Source organism: Vanacampus margaritifer, chromosome 10 (genome assembly GCF_051991255.1).
Source record: "Vanacampus margaritifer isolate UIUO_Vmar chromosome 10, RoL_Vmar_1.0, whole genome shotgun sequence".
Lineage (NCBI taxonomy): Eukaryota > Metazoa > Chordata > Actinopteri > Syngnathiformes > Syngnathidae > Vanacampus > Vanacampus margaritifer.
In genome coordinates, this window is record NC_135441.1 from 11702683 (window position 1) to 11718929 (window position 16247).

Below are 16247 nucleotides of genomic sequence, written 5' to 3' on the forward strand. Positions count from 1 at the left end.
ATACTTGTGAGTGAGATATTTGTAAGTGAGTGAGTGAGTGATACAAGCAAAATACCTGAGTGAGTGAGTGAGATATTTGTGAGTGAGTGAGTGAGTGAGTGATACAAGTTGAGATACTTGTAAGTGGGTGAGTGAGTGAGTGAGTGAAGCAAAAATAATTATGAGTGAGTGAGTAATACAAGTTGAGATACTTGTGAGTGAGTGAGATATTTGTGAGTGAGTGAGTGAGTGATACAAGTTGAGATACTTGTGAGTGGGTGAGTGAGTGAGTGAGTGAGTGAAGCAAAATAATTATGAGTGAGTGAGTGAGTGAGTGAGTGAGTGAGTGAGTGAGTGAGTGAGTGAGTGAGTGAGTGAGTGAGTGAGTGAGTGAGGCAAATTTTAGTAGGATATTGAGTTGGAGAGTTACTGTAGTTACTACTTAGGTTAAGTTGCAGTTTTTTGTTCTCTTTCATAGCTTGAAAGTTAGCTTGATAGACTGTAACTCTCAAGTAAATGTATTGTGTTGACCAACTTTTTGCAAACAAAGGGACTTTGATTTGGATCTTATGTGACTGATTAGATGATTTTGTCTCCAACTGTTTGCGATAGTGGACAAGACTACACAGAGTGGAGATGAAGATTGCTAACTCAACTTCACATGCTAGCCGCTAAATGGATGAAGATACTGCATGTTGTGTTTCCTGTTCCTCTTGACATGTTGTGTTTTCCTTCATGTGGTGCGTGTCAGGTATTCGGTGCTTCATAACGGGAACCACGCGGCACAGGAGAAGAAAACGCTGCGCAACCACGCAGAGTCCTGCTTGTGACACATACCTCCACCAAGCCCAAACGCAGGAACGGTGCGCGGCGCCGACCCCGCCCAGGTCCACGGAGACCAAGAGAGTCTGCTAGACTGAGGCCAAACCAGTTCTGGTTCGGGTTCCGGCCCCACATGTGACTGCGGTCCTGACACAGTAGCACTGCCTGTGGGACTTTGAGGGTGTGATGTTTCCAAAGCGCTTTTCATTTACATATGGTATTTAATTTAATAGTGTATCATTTACATCACCTATTGTGTGTGTGTGTGTGCGTGCGTGCGTGTGTGTGCGAGTGTGCCTGTTTCCATGGTGATGCAACTTTTTAATCTGAATTTAATTTTGTTTTTTGGTCCCTGTCTTTTACAAGTGTGTGTGTGTGTGTGTGTATTTATGCGTTTGTGTGAATGTGTATGTACTGTATGCATGTGTGTGTGTGTGTGTGTGTGTGTGTGTGTGCACAAACAAACAAGACGTGCTTTAACTGCAGACGTTCAGCTTTAGTTTGAAATCAGGTGAATAGTAGGAGTTACTCCAGTTTATATGCCTCCCAACTTTTAAGGGACCAACAAACACGAATTCAACAAATGAACAATCATGAATCATGCTTTCACTTTTTAATGGTTGGTTGCAAATCAGTTGCCGTCAATGACATCCATTACCATTACGCTGGATTTAATCTCTGGTGATGTTCTGTCAGGACTGGAATGCAACATCCTTCACTTCCTGCTTGTTCTTGAGGCATTTTCCCTTCAGTTTTGTCTTCAAGGAAAACCCATGGTCAATTAGATTGCCGACTGATTTGCAAAACACATTCCACTTCTTTAGGTCATTGTCCATCTGCACTGTGATGCACCATCCGATGAGTTGAGAATTCACCCTGCTGCTTTTGTGAGCAGTCACATCATCAATTAATACAAAAGAGTTAGTTCCATTGGCAGCCATACATGCTCACTTTTCACCTGATTTGGATGTAAATACCCTCAACTTCAAGATGAAAGTCTACAGTTAAAACAGATGTAGGTTTCATTTCAAATTCATGCTGGTAGTTTTTAGAGCAAAGAAGATGAAAGTCCCAAAATTTCTGGACCTGACTCTACTTTTCAAAGCGGAAAACTTAGTTTTGATTTGAAATCTATCTTTTGTGACATCAGTCCTGGGACTTTTCTGACACACTTGATATACATGCATGTGAATATGTGTGCATTTTCTTACAGCAATCTGTGTATGTGTGTGTGTGCGTGCGTGTGTGTGTGTGTTTCCATGGCGATGTATGTGTTTTTTTGTTTGTTTCCTGTCTTTTACAACTACGTGTCTGCGTGCGTGCACGGTGCTCTCCCATCATCCCATGCTGCTCCCACGCCTCCTCCACATGTCACATGATCCATCTGCCTCAGGACTGGGAATGTACAAGAACATACACAATGTTTACATCATGCAACTTGAGAACCTTTTTTTTTCAGGCCCCTCAAGCCAATTGACTTAATCATGAAATTTAGTAGGCATGAGAAGACCCACAAAAAAAGTCTCAAGAAGCCACGCCCAAAAAGACAGACAGTCTGACATTTTGGTTCAAAGCCACCATTTTAAGCTTATTTCACGATTTCAAAGAGTCATTCAAAGATACGTTTGTGCTGCAGATTCTGTCTGAGTGCTACCAAAGTTTGTACAAGATTGATGCTGCTAAATTGGGAAGCATTAGAGTTTTCATCATTGCCTGTCGGCAGTGCATGGCAGCAGTTTGATGACTCACAAAACAGTAAACTCGGATAAAACTGAGTTGGAAAATTCCACCTCCAGAGTCAGTTTCACTTTGGTGAGTTGACTCATAAAAAGATGTCAAGAAGCCATGCCTGAAAAGACATAGGAGGTCTGCTATTTTGGTTTGAAAAGGAAATTTTAGGGTCATTTGCATGATTTTACAAAATGCAACTTTCACTCAGTAACATGACATTTGGTAGTCTTATCTGTCATGTGTAGACCAACCAAAAAGTCTTGCCAGAAAAGACACAGGAAATCTGCCATTTGGTTCGAAGCTGCTATTTTAGATTTTGCCTACGACTCTCAATTGTGACGTCTTTTAAATCACGAGACACGCCTCATAATCAATGAGTTAATAAGAGGTTGAACGAGTGCTCTTACATGTCCCGCAATCTCAACAGAAGACAATTCGGAGGGGATCACTTTGAGTATTTCCTCTCTTATGAGGTCCATGAAGGCATGCAAGCACTTTTCACTCCAATACTTTGTTTAGTGTAGTTTCAATTCTGATGGATCATTGTATTACTTTTGTGATTCATATTTGGATTTTGTTGTTGTTGTTGCTGTTTTTAAGCTGTGAGTTCATCCATGTGTGAAGCACGAGCACTTTGACACACACACAAACACAATATGAAAAAAAATAACGCGAAAAGATGTTTTCATTTAATCAATTCTCATTGATTTCTTTGCTTTTTTATGTTTTTGCTGATGATGTGAGCGAGTGAGTGAGTGAGTGAGTGAGTGAGTGAGCAGTTTGTAAAATAATGTAAATAAAAAGAGATTTTATTGATAGCCACTCTGCTGCCTATATGTTCACACACACATAAACTTCCAACTTATTTGAAATTGCAACCTTTGTTTGAAACCCTAACCCTCATTTTTCACCGTGACTCTTGCTTGAATCCGTATTTTACCATCTGAAAATGTATTTTGTGTCGTGAACACGTGCAATGGAACACATTATCCACAAACACACACAAACGCCAGGTATAAGTGTCTCACTCACTATTCATCTCGGAAAGTGTCCAGGCTGCCAAAGAGAAAAATCTCCTGGCAGCTAAAATTAGAATCTGTCTTCATCTTTCACACGCTAATCGATGGCAAGGTGACGCACGCCAGCCATTATTCCTTCATCCTCCCCAAAGCTTTTCATGATCGTGATTAAATGCAATCGTAAAGGAGGAGAAGAAGCCAGCATAAATTGTGCCCTCGCCCGCCAGCTCTGACATTTGAGCTGTGCTTAGCGGCAGACAAAAGGCGGCCGTGTTGACTAACAGTGAATGAAATACGCCGCGTGACGCTGACATTTGTGCAGCTGGAATCCACATACAAGCGTCCTCGACTATTCTGCCTTTCGAAGAGAAAGTGAAAGTAAAAGACAGTTATTGGTGAGAGGTTAAGTTCATGGCTGGTGAAGCGCTGAGTGAGTCATTTAAAAAAATATGCTGTAGCAACCGTGAAATACAATCGACTTGACGTACTGTATGATGAATATGTTTCCTGAAATACAAACCGTCACACTTGTTAAACATTAAGGAGGCCTCTTCGGAAAGAGCGACCAAAGTAATTGCAAACATCAGCAACTCAACTTCAAAGGACGTCCATAATTGTAATGTCGCAATAATACAAAAGTAACAGGAACATCGAGAGTAGAACCAATTACGCATCTGAATAACCTTTGATTAGGATCAAAGGAGTTCCCACATCTGTAAAATCAAATTAGCCACACAACCATACACGAATCTGGGGATAGGGACACAGTCAGCAACTATCCCGTTGTCGTCCTTCCTTCCACTTGTCACCAAAATGTTTGAAAAAAATGGTTGCTGAGCAACTAGTCAAACATAGAATCCAGTCAATTGCTGCACCCTCAAGTCAACAGTTTGCGTTCAGACAAAACTATTAAGCAGAAATGGCTAACTGCTATAAAAGCATCCACATAGATGGTTCTGCGTTCCTAGACCTTAAAGGTGCATTGTGCCGTATAAAAAGCTAATATTAACGTTTTTTTTTCTACATCATGCATGCTCCACCAATGCCCAGATGAGTACTAAGAGCCCTGACTGTCTTACTCTGACTGCACCTATCAGCTTTTATCCTCCCTCTATAGTAGAGTTTCTTTGTGGAGGGGAGGGGCACAGTTTTTCTTACCTCATTTGAAGTCATACCTTCGTTTGTCAACTGTGGCTGTCGCTTTAAGATACTCGCACCATGAACGAGCCTGACACAGATGTTGCAGTTACGCTTTGAGCCAGAGGTGGCTTCAGGATTTTGATTGAGAAAATCTGCAGCTCTGCTGTGGTTTAAATCCTACCTGGAAGTCCAGACATTGGGAGCTCAAAACAATCAGAGCACACAGGAACGCTGCTAGAATATGTTGAATTTATCAAAATAAAGTTTATTTGGTGCTCTTCAGTGGAAAGCATTTCCAAAAATAGCCCTGATGAAGGCCTACCAAAGCCGAAACACGTTGGCAATGTTTTAATCAACTGGCCATGTGGCAATAAAGGCCTTTTACTTGAAACATCTTTGAGTGCCTCAGTGTTCTCTCTTTTTTAGAAATCATTGGAAGTTCCTCAGGGATCAGTTTTACGTCCACTACTGTCCTCAATATACATATATGACCTTGAAAATTGTTCTCAGGGAGCTAAAAAAAAATCAACAGGCACATTTAGGGTTAATAATAATAAACACGTAACAGAACCAGTAAATGAAGCAAAGTAAAGTTAAAAATGTACGCTAAAAAAAGTCTAAAACCATCCTGAATGGTTTATGCTTCATCAGAAGAGACTTGTTTGTTAATCTCCCGTTCATATACAATACATGCACGCAATTATATTTTCACATTTGTCATACTGCATCATAATCATTGCCCCACAATAAAATCTGTCATCTTACTTTAGAAACGCACAATACCACTCCATGGATCAATAACAGTTCCTAAAAAAAAAACTCTTGTTCACATTTTATTTTTGTTAGACTCCAATGTGTGCCCCTTCTCAGTGTACTCCTCTGCAGGGAGTAAATGTTGATGTGGCAATGAGTACTTGTACATCGGTGATAGCCATTGAAGTGTTCCTCTTGCAAGCATGTCGTGTTCTCATCATCCAGCAACTTTTAATTAGTTAGTCAACTGGTACTGTTCAACTCTCATGCAGCAATAAATCATCGGCACAAATTTGTGAGCTCATCAACAGATTTATGTCACTGCAGACACAACAACAACGTGATGATAATATCAATGTGTATTCAGATTCAGAGTGTAAAACTTTAATGTGCCAAGTGGGAGACAACAACAGAAGACGCATGTGGTGTTTACGATGCTGCCATGATGATGCTGTTGCAAATCATTTTGATTTCAATTTCATTTTCTGTGGCCCTTTTCAAGCAAATGCAGTCCTTTTTTATGGTAAAATTTGCCTTGTAATGGGAAAGTCAGTTTCAGCCAAAATCTATCAAAATTATATCATGCATCATAGCATATCCATCCATCCATCCATTTTCTTAACTGTGGGTAGCATATACATATAAAGTACAGATAGATAGATAGATAGATAGATAGATAGATAGATAGATAGATAGATAGATAGATAGATAGATAGATAGATAGATAGATAGACAGACAGACAGACAGACAGACAGACTTATATATAGATAGATGTAGATATAGGCACACAAACAATTAAAAAATATATATTTTCTCAAATATAATAGTAGGCCTAGACTCTTCGGGCAATAGCAAACTATAAAAAATAGGGACTAAAAATTAAGCCTTTGGACGAGATTCCGAAGGCAGTCACTCATTTGATGTAAAGACAATGCTGCCCTCTGGTGTAAAAATATACATGTATACAAGAGAGACTGGGAGAGAGGGGGGGGGGGGTGCTTGGTCAAACGCCCCCCCTCCCCCCCCATGATATTAATAATAATAGTAATAATTTTATAAAAAAGGAGAGAGACAGACAGAAAAACACATTTTAAAAAATATATATTTTCTCAAATATAATAGTATGCCTAGACTCTTTGGGCAATAGCAAACTGTTCGTAGTCACATTTTTGTACACAAATATTGTATTATTTCATGGCAATAACAACGGTTAGCTGTAAGATTTGCACGAGATGTTGGAAGTGCGAGTAAGTACGAAGAGAGACAAATTGATTGAATAGCAAAACAACGCTCTTGCATGGAGATGCAGGGGATTGAACCCAGGACCTCGTACATGCGAAGCACGCACTCTACCACTGAGCTACATCCCCACTTTTAGCGAACCATTTACCGTTAATAACAGGGACTAAAAATTAAGCCTTTGAACGAGATTCCGATGGCAGTCACTAATTTGATGTAAAGACAATGCTATTCTCTGGTGTAAAAATATACATGTATGCAGGGGAGACTGGAGAGAGAGAGAGAGAGAGAGAGAGAGAGAGAGAGAGAGAGAGAGAGAGAGAGAGAGAGAGTGTGTGTGTTGGTCAAACGACCCCCCCCCCCCAATAATAATAATAATAATAATCAAAAGTAGAGAGAGACAGACAGACAGACAGACAGACACACAAAAACATTTTTAAATCTTTTCTCAAATATAATAGTATGCCTAGACTCTTTGGGCAATAGCAAACTGTTTGTAGTCACATTTTTGTACACAAATATTGTATTATTTCATGGCAATAACAATGGTTAGCTGTAAGATTTGCACGAGATGTTGGAAGTGCGAGTGAGAAGGAAGAGAGAGCAGAGAGACAAATTGATTGAATAGCAAAACAACGCTCTTGCATGGAGATGCTGGGTATTGAACCCAGGACCTCGTACATGCGAAGCACGCGGTCTACCACTGAGCTACATCCCCACTTCTATCGATTCGTTAACAGTTAAGAATAGAGTTAATAAGAGAGACAGAGACAGACAGACAGGCAGACAGACTGACACACACACACACACACACACACAATTTTTTTTTATTTTTTTTATTTTCTCAAATATAATAGTATGCCTAGACTCTCTGGGCAATAGCAAACTGTTTGTAGTCACATTTTTGTACACAAATATTGTATTATTTCATGACCAAAGAACGGTTAGCTGTAAGATTTGCACGAGATGTTGGAAGTGCGTGTGAGAACGAAGACAGAGCAGAGAGACAAATTGATTGAATAGCAAAACAACGCTCTTGCATGGAGATGCGGGGGATTGAACCCAAGACTACATGCAAAGCACGCGCTCTACCACTGAGCTACATCCCCACTTTCATCGAGTCAAATTAAGCCTTTGGACGAGATTCCGATGGCAGTCACTCATTTGATGTAAAGACCATGCTGCCCTCTTGTGTAAAAATATACATGTATGCAGGCGAGACTGGGAGAGAGAGAGAGAGAGAGAGAGCGAGAGAGAGAGAGAGAGAGAGAGTGTGTGTGTGTGTTGGTCAAACGATCACCCCCCCTCCCCCAAAAAATAATAATAAAAAGTAGAGAGAGACAGACAGACAAAAAATGTTTTAAACTTTTCTCAAATATAATAGTATGCCTAGACTCTTTGGGCAATAGCAAACTGTTTGTAGTCACATTTTTGCACACAAATATTGTATTATTTCATGGACAAAGAACGGTTAGACTGTAAGATTTGCACGATATGTCGGAAGTGCGTGCGAGAACGAAGAGAGAGCAGAGACACAAATTGATTGAATAGCAAAACAATGCTCTTGTATGGAGATGCTGGGGATTGAACCCAGGACCTCGTACATGCGAAGCACGCGCTCTACCACTGAGCTACATCCCCACATCGATCAACACATTAGCAGTTAAGAATAGAGTTAATAAGAGAGAGACAGACACGCACACGCACACAATTTATTTTATTTTTTAAAATATTTTCTCAAATATAATAGTATGCCTAGACTCTTTGGGCAAAAGCAAACTGTTTGCAATCCCATTTTTGTACACAAATATTGCATTATTTCATGGGCAAAGAACGGTTAGACTGTAAGATTTGCACGAGATGTTGGAAGTGCGTGCGAGAACGAAGAGAGAGCAGAGAGACAAATTGATTTAATAGCAAAATAATGCTCTTTTATGGAGATGCCGGGGATTGAACCCAAGACTACATGCAAAGCACGCGCTCTACCACTGAGCTACACCACCACAATTATAGAATTATTAGCAGTTAATGATACAGACTAAAAATTATACCTTTGGACGAGATTACGATGGCAGTCACTCATTTGATGTAAAGACAATGCTGCCTTCTTGTGTAAAAAATTACATGTATACAAGAGAGACTGGGAAAGGAGAGAGGGGTGAGTGTTGAGTGTTGGTCAGAGAAGATGAAAAGTAAGACCCCCACATTTTTTTTAATACTGTAATGTAATATTAGACTATGCCACACTCTCTGAGGTCATCAATAATGAATGTTACGTCTTAATTGTGGCTTACTTAAACCAGTGTAGCTTAATGAGCTAACTACAATGTTACAATATTATAAACTTCTTTAATGAATACATTGTTGAACTAGACACTTATTTCTTAAGCACCTAACGTTGTGGCTTGTTTGTAGATACTTCAACTGTTGAACTGTTTTAGATCATTTGAAGGGACCATAGAGATTAAATAATATTTTGACATTTGTGTACAAGACACGTTGTGACATGGAAGCTAAACCCCATTCATTCATTCATGTAGCAGGGTGGAGCAAGCTTCAGATTTCTACAACAAAAATAAAATGAATAGGAGCTGCATGTCCACACACATACGCAAATGATGCAGTGGAAACATTCCGATAAGTTTGTGCGTTAACAATTTATAAAAACATACACAGAAATGTCAACACGTGCATTTTATTAAGGCATTAAGCAAATATGCTCGTACATTTTTACAATGACATCAAAGGCACTTACAGTATATATAAACCCACTTTTACTCACTTTTATATAAAAAGATTGTCATCATGCAGCCATCACCTATTTCAGTTGGTGAACGTCCAACAATTGCTTACAAAACCCGGCAAAGAACATGTGGTCAAGGCTGTGAAAATGGGTTTGAATCGTGCTAAACTAAATAACTACAAGATCCATTTATGGCCTCCAGCATTTTGGATTCGACATCAGACAAAATAAACATGGCTCCAACATAATTATAGAATATTTTCACACCACTCCCAATGCCATCTGCATCAAGCATAGAGTTCAAAGTTCAAAAACAATAAGGACCTGCTCTAACGCAAGATAATAATCTGCAAAGTATTGTACTGATTTTGACACTGCTACTTCCTACCAACTTGGCTCCTTTTTACTCAGGATTGTTGACAACAATGTAAATAAACTCATTTTGCATTTTATACCAGCAGCATTTGAGTTTTTCCCAACTGGGGCTGGTCAAGAACGGTACAAATCAAAACATTGCCACATTTTTACAGTAGAGGACTGTGAAGTAAATTCCTGTGGCAATACCTGAGAATATGTTTTCACAAGCTTTCAGCTCTACATTTTGGACTTTACTTCTAAAATAAATACATCGCATTTTTTTTTACTTTTTTCTGTGAACTTTGTTCAGCTCTGTGTTTACTTGTCTAGTGCATCGCCCTAGACAAACAGACGCAGAAAGCGAACCTGGGCTTATGGCCTCATCATCATGTAATAAATGTAAATTACATCTTGCGTTATAGCATTTTAAGCAACAGATAGCTCATTTGGACGTCAGTAACTCAACTGTCGTGCTATGTTGGCTTTTAAGGTAGAACTTTGGTATTGTAACAAACTGTGTCATTTCAGTAACAATAACATGAACTGCCAGGAAAAGTTGCCACCCTTATGAGCTGGAGGTTACAAACAACTATATATATATATACAGTGCATAGCGGCTCGCCCATACTAGGCATGAACAAGTATCAGATTCTGACCGTGTAAACGTTTCACTGTGTTGCAATTACAGCTCTAGAATGTAGTACTTTGAAATGTTTGTGTGAGTAACTTTTACCCATTGAACACGCTCCATAGGCCCTTTAGTAAACCGCACCAACAACAGATGACAAGTTTTATTTATTTTTTAAACCGCAGTCACCAGCCCATGCCTGGTCCAGAATTGACAGTAACGAGTGTGGACCTGAAGTAGTTTCCACTTTCTAAACCCTGAAACCGATGATAGAACTAAATATTAGGCAGTAGTCAGTGATACCGATACCAATTACTGATACCACTCATACTTTTGATACATAAATATCCTCCACCCCAAAAAAAACAATGTCACATAAATACCTATACATTCCCAATATAAAATTTTCCATAAAAATTGCATAGTTTTCTATTCTTCTATTCTAATTTCTAGTTCCTGTTATCGGTCACCGTCACGAGACCGAAACCTTAACATAAGATTGTCATCAGCACCGATGCCACTTGTAAAAATAAAAACATTAAAACATGGAGCGGAATTGGCCAAGGCTGGATATACACCACATTGTTTACGCATCAGACAACATTATAATGCATGAAATCAGACATCTCAGAAAAGAACATTAGATCAATGGGACATCTGACAATACATAATATGGATAATATGAGATATATGTTTATATTTTTATTGTGTAAAGTAGTAGTTTTTATGACTAACTGGAAGAAACACTTGCATTACAGTCATAGACCAGGCGTCCATTTCACAAAGCAGGTTCAACAAACACTGAGACTAACCCTGAACAGCGAGTTGACATATCCTGAGATAGAAAACTCTGTATTTTTTGGGCTGCAGGACAGCTGATTTGATCAATGAAATGGAAAAGGCAGAGTTTCCTGCATTTCAGGGTTAACAGATTCTCACTGAACCTGCTTTGTGAAATGGACCCCTGGAGTGTAAATCCAGCCTCAGAAGGCCCAATCAGTAACCGACATCAGCATAACAAGGCACAACTTGTTTCTGTAAACATATCAGTAAATCTCAACATCCGCCGTTACAATCTCCATTTGGCGCCAACGCCCGCTGCAGGTGATGGACGGCGTCTGCGATAGTGAAGAAGGTCAAACCATCGTCCTCTACCTGTTTTTCTGGGAAGTAGCCCCCTCGTTGGAGGGCGTCCAAGACGGTGGTGTTGCACTGAGCCAGGACCACCGACACCCCCAGCTCGCCATAATCTTTCTGCACTTCCTTCAGGGCGTTGACGCCGGCGCTGTCTAGGAACAAGATGGCACTGCAGTCCAGTACTAAACTGCGAAAAGGTTTCTGGTCCAGCGTCAACCTGATGTCGGCAATTCCCTCGCCGTCCTCAGCCTGCTTGGCGCTCTCCTGTTTGAGCTTCTTCTCAAACTTGATGCGCCGCACTTTCTCCTTTACCGGGTCGAGCCCCGTGTTCCGGTACAAAGACTTCTTAAACAAACTCTGGTTGGCGTAGTAGATGGGTGCCGGGTACCTGAAGACGGCCACGCCCAGGTGAGCATGGAGGCCGCGGTACGCCGACAGCAACTCGTAGTGGTCCCTATCGGCCGTCCGTCCCAGCTCCATCGCCTGAGCCCGCTGCGTCCGGCCCAGGACGCAGAAGGCCGACACCAGGATGCCTATTAGGAGGCCCAGCTCCGTGTTGATCAGCGCCGAGGTGGCCATGGTGATAAGCCAGACGGCGGCGTCCACGTGGTTGGTGCGCCACATGCTGGGGACCTCGGCGAACTTGGTCAGGGCGCCGCGGAGATTGACCACGATGATGACAGCCAGCACGCACCTAGACGAGAAGCCATAATTGCCTGAACGGGCTGCCCGAACCCGAAGAAACCGCAATTTGAAATGAGCGGTACTCACTTCTGGAGGGAATAGAAGAGCGGCGCGATGACCAGCAACACCAGCAGCAGCACCACGGCGCTGACCAGGCCCGAAACCTGCGTCTGGCAGCCCGTCGACTCCTTGACAAGTGTCTTGGTCAGGGCGGCGCTGGTGGCGAAGCAGCGGAAGAAGGACGGCACGATGTTGCAGAACCCGATGGCGTACATCTCCTGGTTGGCGTACACTTGGTAGCCGTGCTTCTTGGCGAACATCTCCGACAGCGACACGGTGATAGCGAAGCCGACAAGAGCGATAGAGAAGGCGTCCACCGCCACGCTGGGGATGAGCGACCACGCCGGCAGCTGCGGCGGCAGGAAGCCCGTCTGGATTTCGCCCGCCACGTCCGAGCCGTAGTCTGCTTTGAAGTGGCCAAAGTGAGATGCCAGCGTTGCGATGATGACGACAAATAGCTCAAAGGGAATTGGAGCCTAGGTAACAAACAGAAGAAAAGACTATTAGAGGGAGGCATCCATTTACAAACTATGTGCCTTGATAGGTACTGTTGTTTTGGTTAGCAGCAGAGGTCAAAGTGGCTCACTAGTTAACTATTCAATGTCCATTAACTCACAATGGTATTAGCTCATTATAATTCCTGGTGGAGAAAAGGGAGGTGTCTATTTGTGGGAGGTGTTTACTGGTCTCAATTGTACCCGGCAACTAACTGGGACATGCCGTCAATTTGAAAGACAATCGCTATTTGAGGAAATAAAAATATATTTCTTGACCGGGGACAATATTTAAAGGGAATCGACTATTCAAAAGAGGCATTTATTTGCGTGAAATAAGCAATTGACTGACCCGTTTACTACTTGGGAGGTGTCTATCTAAGGGGGTCCCTCATCTATTTACCTGTCTACAGAGGATGACTGACCCGGCAACTAATTGGGAAACACAATTTCATTTCAACAAATACCAGTTAGTTTCTTCACCTGCTCTAAAACATGATTGGTGGCATTCATTTATGTAAGCTTTCTATTTTAAAGAGGCCTTTAGTTCTAGAACGCCACACCCAGTGAACAATGTTGGCATGATGTCCCACTTTTGAAGGAATGTGGACACATTTCCTGACCTACACCATCATTTGAAGATGGGTATCTATTTGAGGGAGGTGTTTATTTCTTTAAGTGAATGACATACGTTGCATGTGTGGACTGACAGTGACTATTTGAGTAAATATAGCCAATTGCAATTTCTAATTGACCTGCAACAAAGTTTAAAGGGAGGCAGTGAATGGCTAAACCTGCAACTAATTGCTTGACCCGTGCCTTACAGAAAGCCATTTATTTGAGGGAGGCGTTGATTTTCCTGAGTGAATGACTGACCTTCATCTATTTGAGGGAGGCGTCGATTTTTCCGAGTGAATCATGACTGACCTTCAACTTGGCTTTGAAGCGGTTGTTGAGCTCCTTGGTGGGCAGCAGCAGCAGCAGGCACACCAGACTGGTGATCAGGTCACACAGGTTGGTGTTTCCCAGGTTAGCCAACACGCTGTACCATGTCTGGTAGAGCGTGAACAAGCCCTGCGGCCGGGGGATCTTCAGACCCAACATGTACTTGACTTGGGAGGTGAGGATAGTTAGCGAGGCACCCGTGGCGAAGCCGCTGAGCAGCGAGTCCGACAGGTAGACGGAAACGAAGCCCACCTGAAAAATACCCATCAGCACTTGGTAGACCCCTGCCATGAAGGTGACCGTGGCTCCCACGGTTATTGCGTAGCAACTCCTGTCACACGCCGGCACCATGCTATCATTGGTGCCGCCCAGGATGGTGCTGCCATTGCCACCAGTGTCGCCGTCCATAAGGTAACCTGCCAACGCCAACTCCCGGTCCACTACCTGTCCCACCAACAGGCAAAGCACCCCGAAAATGCCCACAGAGATGTGTCTGGAGGTGCCCAGCAGCGTGTAGATGATGGCAGAGAAAAAGGAGGTGTAGAGCCCATAAATGGGTTCCTGGCCAGCCAATAAGGAGTAAGCAATGGACTGGGGAACCAGTAGGATTCCAACAATGAGTCCAGACATGACGTCTCCGAGGAGCCACTCCTTCAGCTGGTAGTGTGGCAGCCATTTCAGGATGGGGATGAAGCTCAGGACCTTGGACTTGATCGTCTGCTGCGAGCATGAGCAGTGTTTCCTGAAGCGGCGCGACAACATCGTCTGGCAGCTTTCTCCTGCCTCTTCCGGCACTCTCTCCAGGATGAGGGCCTCATGTTGCTCATTCTTGTCCCCAGATGCCATGCAGCAGGCATCTCCATGAGGCATTATCGAGCTCTCTACGGTCAACAGAATGGAAGTTAACTATTTTTTATTAATAACACATTCAAATACTCTTCAGTAGGGAACGTTAAGAGGCTGCTGTAATGAGAAGGTACAAACTAAGAAGCAAGTGCTTGGATCAACTGTGCAAAGTGTGAAAGAAAGCAAGCATTCACTGGGCTTGAACCCCACCTGAGAAGTTATCATATTACATGTCAAGTCAGTGGGGTCGGGGGGCCTCCCACTGGTACTAATACAATAAGGTCAGAAAAACATGAATTCATTGCTGCAATTTTGGAATAATATTGTTTAAATACGTGGAGACACATTTTTACAGTAATGATGATGATAATGCTTGATTTTTTCCCCCATATACAGACTAATATAACACTTTAATAACAACAAACCTAACACTTTCTTTTTCACTTTCTCTTTCTTTATAATCGTCCAGTGTTGAAGAGATTATTGGTCCAGGCTATATTTAACGGCTAATGCCGGGAAGCTGCGATGGGAAAAAAAACTTTCAACGTTATTTTCACGAAGGAAGTTGGCCACCTCATAATGCAGTCGACATGTTTACTCAAGGAGAGTATGAATGAACGCTTTTGTCAACAACTAGTCGACAACGTGTCAAACTCTTGAAGAAGCGCGTTCATGTCACATTTGGTGTACGCTGCGATGACAGCAAAATTATCGTTTTTAAATGTAGACGTTATATTAGCGACTAACCTGATGTGTGCTAGAAGTCTTCTCAAACGGCGTGAGGGGAAGATCAGCGTTTTCGTACTTATTCCATTCCGCTTTAATTTCATGAGATCCAAAAACGCCTCTGCGTGGTGACGTCACGGGGCAATGTGAGAACCGGGTCACGTGAGATGCTCAGACGACAAAGATAGGCCGCGTGAAACATGAACTGTCACTCCGACTAGACTCGCAATCGCTGGTCGAACGGCCTTTGTTTTTGTTCTATACTGAAGGTATTTGGAAAGATGAATATGTGTAATATGTATTTAAAATGTGTCTTAGTGCAGATTACCTTTTGTTTGACCCCACCCACTTTTCAAGTCCGCAAAAGTATTGGAACCAACATTATTACTACTTATTAATTGCAAAAAAAACTGCATCAACACATTGACTTCAGCAGATTTTTGCTTTCCTCAGTTGACATGCTTTTCCAGGCCTCTGCTGAAGCTTCTTTCAGTTCTTGTTTGTTGGTCCCTTCAGTCTCCTCGTCAGGAGGTAAAAGTGTGCTCTATTGTGTTAAGGTCCAGTGACTTAGCCAGTCTATGACCTTCCGCTCTTTCCCCCTGATGAAGTCTTTTGTTGTGTGGGCACTTGGCAGTAGGCCTATGCTTTGGGTTGTTATCTTGTTGCATGATGAAGCTTCTCCCAATTACAAACCCAATTCCCCAAAAGTGGGGACACAATACAAATTGTGAATAAAAACTGAATGCAATTATGTGTAAGTGCCAAATTTTTTATATTTTATTCAGAATAGAACGTAGAGAACAGGTCAAAAGTTTAAACTGAGAAAATGTATCATTTTAAGGGGAAACTATGTTGATTTTAAATTCCATGGTGTCACTATGTTCTATTCTGAACAAAATATTGAAATGTGGCACTTCCACATAATTGCATTCAGTTTTTATTC

General features: G+C 42.0%; 2 protein-coding genes and 3 non-coding genes across 7 annotated transcripts in view; 1 reads left to right on the forward strand and 4 right to left on the reverse strand.

Annotated features, from left to right (window-relative positions):
- htr4 (5-hydroxytryptamine receptor 4) overlaps positions 1–3350 on the forward strand; it is a 65761-nt gene extending 62411 nt beyond the window's left edge. For all 3 annotated transcript variants that reach the window (XR_013295698.1, XR_013295699.1, XM_077578855.1), the window contains one exon: positions 731–3350. Coding sequence is in view for 1 of the 3 variants with exons in the window: in XM_077578855.1 (XP_077434981.1) it covers positions 731–809 (79 nt within the window). In the remaining 2 variants the exon portion in view is untranslated. The remainder of the gene's footprint in view (positions 1–730) is intronic.
- Positions 3351–6743: 3393 nt separating this feature from the next.
- trnaa-cgc (transfer RNA alanine (anticodon CGC)) lies at positions 6744–6815 on the reverse strand. Its single transcript has one exon. It is a non-coding gene; the product is annotated as a tRNA-Ala (tRNA).
- A 515-nt stretch (positions 6816–7330) lies between these two features.
- Positions 7331–7402, reverse strand: trnaa-cgc (transfer RNA alanine (anticodon CGC)). The gene has a single exon. It is a non-coding gene; the product is annotated as a tRNA-Ala (tRNA).
- An 851-nt stretch (positions 7403–8253) lies between these two features.
- On the reverse strand, positions 8254–8325 carry trnaa-cgc (transfer RNA alanine (anticodon CGC)). The gene has a single exon. It is a non-coding gene; the product is annotated as a tRNA-Ala (tRNA).
- Positions 8326–10560: 2235 nt separating this feature from the next.
- slc26a2 (solute carrier family 26 member 2) lies at positions 10561–15461 on the reverse strand. Its single transcript, XM_077578722.1, has 4 exons — positions 15326–15461; positions 13715–14613; positions 12321–12769; positions 10561–12243 (listed from the first exon to the last, which is right to left on the reverse strand). The coding sequence occupies exons 2-4, from the start codon at positions 14600–14602 to the stop codon at positions 11469–11471; spliced, it is 2112 nt and encodes a 703-aa protein (XP_077434848.1). The 5' UTR covers positions 14603–14613; positions 15326–15461; the 3' UTR covers positions 10561–11468.
- Positions 15462–16247: the final 786 nt, after the last annotated feature.